General features: G+C 51.1%; 2 protein-coding genes across 2 annotated transcripts; one reads left to right on the top strand and one right to left on the bottom strand.

Annotated features, from left to right (window-relative positions):
* The first annotated feature begins 6 nt into the window (after positions 1-6).
* ISCU (iron-sulfur cluster assembly enzyme) lies at positions 7-2518 on the top strand. The gene is made up of 5 exons (XM_026719457.2): positions 7-130; positions 1020-1133; positions 1241-1351; positions 1540-1618; positions 1752-2518. Exons 1-5 carry the CDS (start codon positions 38-40, stop codon positions 1847-1849), a joined length of 495 nt encoding a protein of 164 aa, XP_026575242.1. The 5' UTR covers positions 7-37; the 3' UTR covers positions 1850-2518.
* Positions 2519-5578: 3060 nt separating this feature from the next.
* Positions 5579-11479, bottom strand: TMEM119 (transmembrane protein 119). The gene is made up of 2 exons (XM_026719456.2): positions 11229-11479; positions 5579-8063 (listed from the first exon to the last, which is right to left on the bottom strand). Exon 2 carries the CDS (start codon positions 8033-8035, stop codon positions 7115-7117), a length of 921 nt encoding a protein of 306 aa, XP_026575241.1. The 5' UTR covers positions 8036-8063; positions 11229-11479; the 3' UTR covers positions 5579-7114.
* Positions 11480-12010: the final 531 nt, after the last annotated feature.

Genomic DNA, 12010 nt, shown 5'->3' with positions numbered 1-12010 from the left:
CTCGCCGCGGCAGTGAAGCGCCTGCGAAAGGAACAAGATGGCGGCGCTGCGGGCGAGTGGCGTGAGGGCCGCGGTGCTCCTCAGGCCCGGCCTGGCCCGGCCTCCTCCGGCCGCCGGCTACCACGAGAAGGTGGGCTGGGCTTTGGGAGGGGAGGCGGGAGGCGAGTCCGGCGCCCCTCCCGAGGGACTACAACTCCCATCGCTCCTGATAGCGGGAGCCTCAGCCCCGCCCCTCTCGCGGCTGTCAAAGGAGCGGCTGAGAGGAGAAGCCGTCGAGGAAGCGGACACGCGCCTGTCCCGGGCAGGGAGGGAAGGAGGAGGCCGGGCAGGGTGGCTCCTGTCTGCAGTGGGCGGAGGAGAAGGAAGGAGAGCCCGGTGGGGGGGGGTTCCTTCTTCATCCTCCGGCCTGTTTTTTTTCCCTCTTGTGGCGCCTCTCCCTGAAAACCAGCGAAGGATATATAAATTTATATCAGGATATATATCATATTTTTATATATATTATATGTTTATATTTATATTTATACATACATTATATGTATATGTTTATATTTACATATACATATGTATATATATATATATATACACACACATATATATATATAAGTATAAAAAATGTGTGTGTGTGTATATATATATGCATATACACATACATACATACACACACACACACACATATATATATATGGCATGTAAGTACCCGTGAAAACTTAAGAAAACATATATATATATATATATATATAGTGTGTGTGTGTGTGTGTGTGTGTATAAATACATGCATGGGAGAGGATCCCAAGAGCCCCGACTGCCTGGAACCCAACCTTGGGTGGCTTCTCAGCGATCTGTGGGCGGAAAACCCTCCCGAGCCCGGCCTTCGGGAGGCCCTCCAGCCCTGTCACCCCCCCAACAAGCTGAAAGGGGGAAGGGAGGATTATTACTGGGGGAGGGTTCTCTTGCCTCTCTCCTTCTATGGGGAGGATTCTCACGGCTGCTCAGGGGTTGTCTGGGTTTTGCCCTTTCAGGTCGTAGATCACTACGAGAATCCCAGAAACGTCGGTTCCCTGGACAAGAAGGCCAAAAACGTGGGAACTGGCCTGGTGGGGGCTCCGGCCTGTGGAGACGTCATGAAACTGCAAGTAAGCAAAGGTCCGGCTTTTCCCCAGGCAGCTCTGCCTGCCCAGCCTGTCCCCTTCCTGTTAGCCCTGCCCTGGCCGGTAACTGGGGTCTTTGTAACTGCCCTCAGGTCGAGGTGGATGAAAACGGGAAAATCATTGACGCCAGGTTTAAGACGTTTGGCTGCGGGTCAGCAATCGCTTCAAGTTCTTTGGCGACGGAGTGGGTGAAAGGCAAGACGGTACGTCCTGTCCATTTCAAAGCCTTGGCCATATTTGATTAGAGTCCCTTCTTTGAGGGCATTTGTGAGCCTTCAGCCTTGGTGGGGCATATTCTCATGTAAAAGAAAGTGACAGCCTCTTTGTAAGCGAGACCCTTGGGAAAGAGCTGCCCAGGCCTTGCTAAACTGTCAACTTGGGTCTATTTCAGGTTGATGAAGCCTTGAAGATAAAAAACACGGATATTGCTAAAGAGCTTTGCCTGCCGCCAGTAAAACTGCACTGCTCAAGTGAGTAGGATTTTCACTGTTTATTGCCTTCCCGGAACCCTTGGTTTTCCCCACGGAAAACAAAGCAGCTTCCCATGTTTCCAAGCTCTGACAGTTTCTCTCTCTCTCTCTCTCTCTCTCTCCTTCTCCCCAGTGCTAGCGGAAGACGCCATCAAGGCTGCCTTGGCAGATTACAAGTTGAAGCAGGGGCCAAACCCTGCTGGACCTGAGAAGAGCACAGCCAGTATGTAGGGCTCCTTTGCATCTCAAGACCTGGGAGCCAGCTTCCCTTCATTCCACTTGTAGCCTCAGCGCGATACCTTAGGAGCTTGATCCATCAACGTTTTGGAGAGACGCACAACTCATACGCACAATGTTAAGACTGTACTAGAGCCAACAGGATAGACTGACTTTGCTGTAGCTTTTTGCTCTTGGCTTCTTTTCCTTTATCTGTGTGAAAGAGTTTCTTCAGAGATTTGATTTGTAGCCTTAAGAATGGCCACTGAAAGGGTGGGGGGATGTAGAGCTGCCTCTTGGTTACCAAGAAAAGTCCCAGGGCCATTTCAGGTACGATCCTTGAGTCCACAGGGACAAGCAATGATGTATGACATCCCAGGGTTCTTCCTCCAGGGGTAGATTTAGAGCAATATGGAAGCTCTTGGGGCTCATGATGACATTTTTGGTCATTCATTTGGGGGGTAAAACAGCAGTGTAGTTTCATGTTGCTGGGTTCACATTCCCCTAATGCAAGGGATAGACCTGATCAGTACAGTAAAGCTGTCTCTGTTTTGCTATTTCTAGATTGGAATTATAAAGGAATATATTTTTATTTCACCTGATCGTTAACGCACAAATTTCAGCTTTGTTTGCTGTTCAACCTGTGCTACACATGCAGAGATAATATATGTTTGTTCTACAGAACGTTGAGTTCTTTTAATTTGTGTTTCCTTTACTTACATCCCACCTTTACTGTTTCTACAAGGCAGAGAACATACCTAGCGCTCCTCCCTCCTTGTGTCCGTATAACCGCCCCAACGAGGCAATTCCCCCCCTTGTGCAGAGGCTACCCCAGCCACCCAAACCTGCCTCCGCATTCTTGGGGGGCCAGGGAGACGGTCATGCTGACACACAGGCAGACAGGCGAAGGCTGTTCACCCCTCCTGTCGAGTGCCAGCTGCCACCCTGTATTTGGGGTGATTTATCGGCGGCTCAGGTTTCCAACCAAAACAGTCCTCAGCTGCCGAAGCAGCATCGTCTGCCCGCCTGCCTGCCTGCCCTTGATCCCAGCAACTGGATAATCCACTCTGAAGCCTCCCCAGTCAAAGGCAAAAAGGAGATGCTTAAAAATAACCCACTCTGCAATATTTTGGACCCGAAGAGCCCCTTCTGTTGAAGAGAAGGCTCCGTCAGAAGGGTTGGACCGACCCATTCTGGTCTTCCCATTTTCACCCAAGTTTTAGAATCAAAAGTTTTCTGTAGCAGAGGATTTTCTAGCCCTCACCCCCCCACCCCTTTTAAAAGCTCTCCAAGAAACAGAGAGTCACAGTATCGCTTTCCTCTTGTAAACCTTCCCCGATGCTCCCCAAAGGCAGACTCTGCTCCCCTAAACTCTAATGCAATTCGTTCTGGTGGACCATCACGCCAGCTGGGACGACGTCCTGGTTTATGACAAAATGCAAGGCCAATTCAAAGGCAGACCCTGCAGCGGATGGGAAGGGGCTTTTGGTAAAGGGCCACCACAGTGCAAGGAAGGGGGGCGGAAAAGCTTGGGGTGAAGCTCTCCTTGAAGTCAGGCGGTCAGAAATGAAAGGACTAGATGTTCTCTCCAACTCTCTCCGCCTGTCATAAATATTGGGCAGATTTCTCTAAATCCGGACCAGGCCGACCACAGACAACCCACAGCAACAGCTAAATTACAACCCTCCCTTTGTCCCAGGAGCGGCCCAAACCTTCAGCGCTCCAAGCAGCCATTCTCCTGAATTCGAGATCAGCACATTTCACGTTTCCTTCGCGTGCTCCACCGTGCCGAACAGCAGAAGTTTGAGCCAGGCTGTCTTTATCCCCCCCACCAAGCCCTATCAAAACTGGCGGGTGGTGGTGGTGCCAGAACCTGGTGAGAATCACCACTTCTCACCCACCCCGGGAAATGCGTCCCCTTTTATAAGTTCTCAGAGCCCCCGGGGGAAGAAAGCGTTTAGGGAACGCACCATGTTAAGACCTGTACTAGAGCCAACAGGATAGACCGACTTGGCTGTAGCTTTTTGCTCTTGGCTTCTTCGCCTTTATCTGTGGGAAAGACCTTCTTCGGAGATTTGATTTGTAGCCTTTTTTTATTTCCCCCGATTGTTGATGCACAAATTTCAGCTTTGTTTGCTGTTCTACCTGTGCTCAGGGCTTTAAAAGAGTCGCAGGTTTTGTTCCTAAAACAGCCTGACCACGTTCGGCTGTTCGGTGCTCCAAGAAAGGGAGAGAGAGAAAAATAATCGGGGAGGATTGTTTTTGCTTTCACACACAACTCCTATCTCTCCTTCGCAAGCACACGTCCGTGTTTGGTTGGCAGCTGACCTTGCCATGTGGTCGGTCGTCTCTTCTGCTTCCGAGAAGTCTGCAAATGGGCAAACGTTAAGGCTTTCTCTGGACCTTGACGTAGACCGGAGACAGGCTGTGCAAGCAGATCAAGAACGGGGGGGCTTTAAAGCAGGCCCGCACTGGGAGTTGAGAGCGTGCAGAGAAGGGAGAGATGCGCCCGATGGGAGGCAGGGCAGAAGCGGGGAGCCATCTCCACCCGGAGGCCCCTGTGAGGCTCTTTCTTTCTGGCCCAAGAATGCCAGCTATTTCCTCTTTCAATCCCGGGAGAGAAAGACGCTTCCCAATAGGGTTTGTTCCCCCACCCCACCCCCCCTTCTAGTCTAGCCACCAAGGCAGTGAAAAGACTAAGCCACCACCAGCGGGAGGTTTGGTTGGAAAACCTTTGGGGACTGTTTAGGAAACGGGATGAGAAGAAGGGAGGCGGGAGGAGCGTCCAGTTGCCCAAGGAAGACCACCAGTATCCCAAGAGAGCTCAAATAAAAAACCAGCATGGTGAGGTAGGACGAGACCCCCTTCCCAAATGAGCCAGTGGGTCAAAGAGAAAGAGTGCAAATCCCGCAACTTTGAGGAGTGGTTGCGGGGTAATCGGAGACCGGAGGAACCATTTCCAAGAAAGACCTGGGATTTTATAGGCTGCAAGAACTCCTCAAGAGAACTGACCCTTTTGGGGTGGGGGGGGGGGGGAGTATTTCTATGCCAACACGTCTTTTGCTATTTCAAATATGTTGCCCGGAGAATTCGGGGCAGGAAAACCACCGGTCCTCATCCAGACATCCACACAAGCCGGCTTCATCGTTTCTTTTTAATGGGACGTACATCTATAACGGAGAAAAATACATTGGGACTCACTGTAGGCTTGAAGGGGGCCTCAGGCAAGGGAACACCACAGTCACGGCATTTTACTGAATTTGGGCCATTTGTTTTTTTAAATCATTGGCCATATCAACCAATTAAACCGTGCTGGCTGCGGAATTCTGGGAGCTGAAGTGCAAAACACCTTAAAGCTTGAGAAACACAGTTCCAGGTGTTTGGGCATCTAGTTTCTGCCACCCCTGGACTTTAGCCACCCGTGGGCTGGGTTGGAACATCTGGAAAGTGAAGTTGTTTGTTTTGTGTTTTTATCGACACTCTGCCCTTCCTCGTGTTTTCAGGTTTAGAAAGCCCTAGAAGAAGATGCTGAGAAAGAAGTTAGTCAGACCCTCTTCATGCTAACCCAGTTGGGGGTTTAGCTTGTTGCAAAGTTCCAAATATTGTCTTTGACGGCCCCCTTAGAGTCTCTCATCCAGAAATGGCCTTGAAGTGTAGGACTGCAGAGACCCTGCCAGAGAGGGTCGACCCACTAAACCCTATCCCAGATAAGTCCTCAAAACTACAATAAATGTCTTTGTCAGCTAAGTTTATAGATGTTTTTACTAGGATTACAAGGGAGAGCCCAGTTGGAGGGAAAGTCATAAATATCAGCAGAACCTTTGCAAAGAGGCTGGGAAAAACCAAGGAGGAATTTTTGTTGCAAATAAGTTCTCCTGGCACCCAGCTTCTTCAAGGCTTGTCGCAAACCAGGTTAATCTCACTTGCTTCAACTCTAAGACTTACTGAAATATTTTTCTAGTTGGCCTAGGAAGATTAGCACCTGGAAGTCTGGAATCCAATGTTCCCCAGTCAAAATATAAAAACATTTTTAAAAATTGACCAAAAGTCTTCCCTCCACCCCGTAACTGAGTTTAAAAACACCCAGAAAATGTTTTCAATGTGCTTAAATGCTGAAAAATATGAGGCCTCTGAAAATTAACCATTTTGACGAGTGAAAAGCTTCAGGATTGAACATTGAACATTGTTGAGCTTCGTTCACTCATGAAAGTCTTCAGTATCTTCCCCTCCACACAAAAGTTTGAATATCTGTAGACCTCTAAGAGGAACAATTATCAGAAATGTCCTCAGATTCTCCCCAAGGTTGGTTGCCTTGAGCAATCAGATCTCCTAAAGCATCTGGAGAACTTACAGTTAAGGATTCTCAGAAACCAGATTTAAAAAAAAAAAACTTGGACTGAGTGGTGGATCCTATATTGTTGTCATTGCTTGGCTGGAAATTGTACATAAAAATCTGATTTCAGGTTGACCGTTCTGAAGCTAAATACAGCCATGAGTTCAACTTCCAGAGCTGATACTAAAAGTAAATGAATTAATCATTGATATAAGAGACAACTAAACAGAGTTGAACCAAGATTGCTTTAAAAGAAATACAGGTGTGAAATAACTTCAGGTTTGCCCAAAGAAGATCTCATCAGCATCGGAGATGACTTCATGATTGATAGAAAGGTTGACCAATCATCTCTGCACACAACCTTGGTCCAGAATTAGGGACTGATATAAATAGAGTTAGATGCTCACCCAAAGGGCCCACCTCAAACATTACGTAAGCATGTATGTATGTGCAGGTATGTTCTCCCTGAAAGTGGGAAAGTCCTGGAGGACGATCCTGCGACGGTTCCTCCAGAAGAATCCCGGAACCCGGTTGAAGACTATGTGTGTCTTCAACAGGTCTCCTAAAGTAAGTTCTATCTTACCTTCTCAGTGATATCTGGTTGAGTAGCTACATTATGACGCAGCGGCCCCTCAACTTCCCCTCCCCCCAGGTGTGTTAAGCAACTCTCGTCACCTCCCTGAGCAGGTTGGCAGGGGACGATGGAAGTCGTGGTCTTCTGCAGCTGGAGGGCAGCAGACTTGGGCAAGTCTGCCTAACTGAAGAAAGTCCATTAAAGCAAAACTGCAGGAATGCAGAACTTTCAGGTATTTCTTGGGAGGGTGGGAGGTGGCTAACTTGTCTCCTTTGCAGGTAAGGTAAAAGATCTGCTCCCTTCTATTTGATAAACAGGTTCCTGTAGGTTTCATATTGTCAGCTGTCCCGCCAGTGGTGGGAAGTGACCCCATTCAGTTTTTGGATTCTTCTGTGGGGTCGAGAGTCAGTGGAGCGCTGGGCTCTTCCTTCTGCTCCTTCTCCCCTTCGGAGGCAGGCATGGCAGATTCCTCGGTGGGTGGTGGGGCTTCCTTGGGCTCCTCGGGAGGAGATGGATGGGTCTCCACCACCAGCGATGGGACCTCTTCTTCTTGGGTCTCAGCATCCACCAAATCGTTTGGCGCTGATGTCTCTGGAGGCAGCTCGGCCTCAGTGGGTGGTTTTTCTTCGTCTTTTTCTTCTTCTTCTTCTTCTTCTTTGGAGCTGCCCTCCTCCACGTCTCCCGCTTTCTGGGGCCCTTCCTCTTTTCCTTCCGCGGGTGGGTCTTCCACAGGGCCACTTTTCCCATTCGCCACGACCCTGGTTGGAGACTTGAGGTTCTGGGCCGCAGCTAAGATGTCAGCCTGCAACTGCTTGGTGGAATCCACCGGCTCCTCTTGGCTGTCCTTGGACGTCTTCTCGGGGACTTCGCTGAAGGCCTTGGCTCCCCCAGCCTTGTCGCTCTGATCCACGTACTTCTTCTTCGGAAAAGACGAGGGGTAATAGGCGGAGGCCTTGTGCTTCTGCTGGGTGATGACGGCTGCACACACGATGGACAGGAAGATGAGGAGGAGAGAGCCCACCACCAGGATCAGCAGCATGTACGTCTGGAAGAAGTTCACAATGCCGTCCAGGAGGTTGAAGGAGTGCAACGTTCCGTTGACCGAATCGACCGCCAGGCTCCCTGAGGTGGGACTCGCACTCAGCGTCGCCCCGGCAGAAGTGGGGCTGGGGGAAGCCCCCTCGCTGTCCCCACTCCCCTCGCTGTCTTCCAGGACCAGGTTCTGAATTGATCTGGAGGCGCCAAAGGGCGACATCAACAGGAGAAGCAGGCACAGGTCTTGCAGGGCCGCCATGGCAAGGCTCGGAGGATCACACAAGCGCCTGCGGGGAAACAGAAAACACACGGGGACACACAAGGGATCCGTTATCCTTCAGAGCATCTGAATCAAAGAAACCTTTTTCTCCTTTCCGCACCAAAAATAAATTCAGAGCTAAAACAAACCAGCCCGAAGAATTGCAATCATGCACGAAAATCAAATATTTGGGCCCCTCGGTCTATTCCCTGCCTTCCCCAACACCAAATGCCGATTTTGCATTGTTCTTGTGTAAAGTCTGTGAGCCTCCAGCAACTGTAATAGCTCGTCTTGTTTTCTTTTTTACTTCATTTCTAATGCTTTCTTTTGTTTGCAATTCTGATTTGTGATGGTAATAAAAATATATATTTATTCTAAAATCTGCAGTGATTGGAACGAAAACAAACCAACCCTGAAGCTTTAAGTCCTGGGCCAGGGGATGCAAAGCAGGGCTTCTCCGTAGCGGCTCAGGGTCCTTGGTGGGGGAGTCTGCCTTGGTATTCAGGATGAGTCCCTGATCCGCAGAAGGCTACGGGGGAGCGTGAAGAGGTTTCCAAGCTTAAGACCCTCATTTTCTACCCCCAATTCCTGAATGGCAGCTAGATAGGGAGCCCTGGATCCCCTAGGTTGGGGGTCTGGCCAGGGTTAAGCTCCTCTCACAGGCGCAGAGATGCAGCCCAAAACTCCGATTCAGCGTTAGACGCGGCTGCATTAATTCACCTCTGTCCATTAATTTGGGGGTGTCTCTGCAGTGGGAGGGGGGCAATTAAGTTATTCAGAGCCCAGCCTGACAGGAGAACAGCAATGCTCTTTGTTCGGAGAAGGAGACCGGAGAACTTCTGGCCTGCCAAGGACTTTCCATTTGGGAATCCGGGGATCGCTCCGTGCCCAGAGTCGGTTTGCAGCCTCGGTTGCTCTCCGTCATTCCGGAGACAGTCGGTGGTGTTTAAGTCTCCTGATTTGGCCTGAGCAGAGCACAGCTGGCAGCGGGAGACATTCCTCAGCCTGGAGAGTCTGGACGGAGAGGCTAGCCGGGCTGAGCGATGCGAGGCAGCTCAAGAACCCCGGAGCTGCTCTCCCGGGTGGGTGAAGTTTACTGGAGCCCCCCTTAACCTCTCCGGTAGATGGAAACAAAGAAAGTTCAAGAAATGTCTCCACTCCTTCTCTCCCTCCCCCTCTCTTTCTCTCCCCTCCTTTTCCCTCTTTCTCTGTCTCTCTGTCTCTCTCCCTTTCTTTCTCTTTCTCTCTTCCTCTGTCTGTCTCTTTCTCTCTGGTCTTAAATTGGAAACCCAGAGGAGGTTGGAAGTCCAGGGTTCTCGGGGAGAGGTGCAGGGATGTCCTTCTGCACGTGGCCAGGAGCTCACCCTTCCCTTGAGGCTTTGAGACCTTCTCTCTCCCCGATTCCAGATGTTTTGCTAAAAGCAGCCAAGCTGAAAGCCAATCCTTCCTTGGCCAGCTGAGGGCAATACCCCCCCCCGCCCCTTTGCCCAGCCTGGAGCCTTCCTGCATCCCCCAGAGTGGGTGGTCTGGCCATCTGGTTGTCTGGGGGGCTGGAACAGCTGGAGGGCCCTGGACAGGCTGCCAGATGTGATCGCGCGCCCCCCCCCTTTGCTCACTTTCTAGCCCAGCTCCCCTAAAACTTCATCAGAGCAACGTTGGGGATTGTGGCGGATCAGAGGAGGCCGAGAGCACTTGGAGGGGGCTTCCCCAGGCCAGGACCCCACCCCTGGAGCCCCCAGGGAGGTTTCCTTTGCAGTCCAGGGCCCAAGTTTTCCCTGACCTCCCTCCTCTGAGTTTGATTGGATTTTCTTAATGAAGGATCCTGCGATCAAACCTCCTTCATCTTCCAGTTTCCCCCTTTTCTTTCCCGCCTCTCTCCCCCTCCCAAAGGGTGGGGGGACACCTCGGTGCCCTGTGATCAGAGAGCCCCCTCTCTGGCTCCCCAAACTAGCCCTTTGCCCCGCCCGGCATCCCGAATCCACGGCGTCCCCAGGCTGAGAAGCTGCAGATTAATGTGGGGGGGATCTGCCTTGCGCCCCCCCCTCTCCTTTTAAGCATCTCCTCCTTCAACAGCCAGATGTTTCTGAGCAGCTCAGACAACACCATTCCCATTTCTGGTAGTCACAGGTAGACTGCTGCTGAGGGTGAAGGCTCGGCTGTCTACAACTTGATGTAAACACCAAGCTTGAGATACCCCAATAAAAACTCGACCTTTTTATCCAGCATCTGGGAGGAAGTCCTCATGCCTGGGAATGCGTCCAACCCCTGTGGCTTTGCTCAGACTCCATAGTTCGCCAGCCTCCCTCCCTCCCTCCCTCCCTCCGTCCTTCCCCCAAAGCATAACATATTCTCTAAACCCACTTCAGCTTTCTGTAATATGAGAGCTCTCCAACTCTGCTTGGCAGGAACAAATTATCAAACGGCAATTAAATCAACAGTCCGGACTCCACTCGGGATCCCAGGCCCCCACTTTAAGCCCCCTCCCAAAGAGCCAGCTGCAGAATCTGGACCACAATAGGGGATGTTTGGATCTACTTTATTTGGGGAAGGGGGGGCTTCTCCTGTACTTTCCTGCCCCCTGGGCCCCCCAGGACCACGTCCAGCTAATCTGTACTTGGGCTCACTGAATCCAGTCAAAAACACCAAAGATAGATAGATATAGATATAGATCAATAAGAATGGATGAATGCGTGATTTGAAAAGACAGGCAAATCCCTTCAAATTTACTTCTTGTTAATATTTCGAAGTCAGGCAAGTCAGAGGAAGGATGCAGCCACCCCAAAAAGCAACCCTCAGGGCTCTGGATAGAGGATGGTTCTCTGTGGGGGGAGAATGGGGGGGTCTTCTCTCTTTCTGCCCCGCTTTGTCTCCCCGTCCGTCTGCAGAGAGCCTCCTTTGGCCTCTGAAGTCTACCGGGCAGCAGCATCCCTGGGCTACCCAACCTTCTCGCCTCTTCCCAGTGGCAACCCTCCAGATGCAAGGGGGGGAGGAGGGGGATTCTGCTGGCTGGCGTTCAGGTGCCTTGCTGGCTCTTTCTGCACACCTGGAATGAAAAGAGGGGCAGAGGCAGGCAGGGAGGGGTGGCAGGACCCCGCCTGAGTTCCCCCTCGCCAGGGAGAGTGGCCGAGAGACCCCAACGGAGGGGAGCCAGCTGGGCCCCCCCGAGCCGGAGAAGCGCCTGGCGTGGACTCACCCGGGGAGAAGGAGGTGGGAAGGCGGGCGGCTCCTCGGGGGAAGTTTCTCTCCGGGTTGGGGCGCCTGGTGCCTGGAGGGGCTCGGCTCGGCTCGGCTCGGCTCTGCGCAGCGTCCTGGGCAGCTCTGAGCCAGGCCAGCTTGTTTGCATTAAATCTGGTTTCATGTGGGAATGGGAGGGTAGGAAGAGGGAAGGGCAGGACGGCCCCAAACAGCTCCCCTCTCCCTCCCTCCTCTTTTCTTCTGGAGGCTGAGCCCCCCCTCCTCCTCCTCCTTGCTGGGAGGGACCATGCAAGGCACAAGGGGGAGGGGGGGCGATTCATGTCCTGCACATCTTCCCAAAGGCACAACTGCATCCCAGGAGTGGCCCCCCGAAAATTTCTTTTCTTTTCTTTTCTTTCTTTCTTTCTTTCTTTCTTTCTTTCTTTCTTTCTTTCTTTCTTTCTTTCTTTCTTTCTTTCTTTCTTTTTTCTTTCTTTCTTTCTTTCTTTTCTTTCTTTCTCTTTCTTTCTTTCCTTTCTTTCCTTTTCTTTCTTCTCTTTCTTTTTTCTTTCTTCCCCTTTCCTTTCCCTTCCTTCTTCCTTCTTCCCTTCCTTCCTTTTCACAAGCCGTCTAGGGGAAAAAGAAATGCTGGTTTGTTGTCAGTTGGAACCTATTTCTGTCCGTCGGTTCATGGCTCCGGTTAGGCACTGCTCCCTAACCACGGTTCAAACGTAAATGAAAACGTTGATGAAAAATTGATTTAAAGGCAGGAATGAGATGCAACGATGAGGCTCAGAGCAG

The sequence above is a fragment of the Pseudonaja textilis genome, chromosome 15 (genome assembly GCF_049901715.1).
Source record: "Pseudonaja textilis isolate UNSWEBS1 chromosome 15, rPseTex1.2, whole genome shotgun sequence".
Classification (NCBI taxonomy): Eukaryota; Metazoa; Chordata; class Lepidosauria; order Squamata; family Elapidae; genus Pseudonaja; species Pseudonaja textilis.
This window is presented reverse-complemented; position numbering and strand designations above follow the sequence as displayed.

Bases quoted from the DNA above. Each gene is read 5' to 3' on its own strand.
- ISCU (XM_026719457.2), top strand. From the start codon at position 38: ATGGCGGCGCTGCGGGCGAGTGGCGTGAGGGCCGCGGTGCTCCTCAGG. The intron at 131-1,019 runs GTGGGCTGGGCT...TTGCCCTTTCAG, and splicing joins CCGCCGGCTACCACGAGAAG to GTCGTAGATCACTACGAGAA. The intron at 1,352-1,539 runs GTACGTCCTGTC...GGTCTATTTCAG, and splicing joins AGTGGGTGAAAGGCAAGACG to GTTGATGAAGCCTTGAAGAT.
- TMEM119 (XM_026719456.2), bottom strand. From the start codon at position 8,035: ATGGCGGCCCTGCAAGACCTGTGCCTGCTTCTCCTGTTGATGTCGCCC.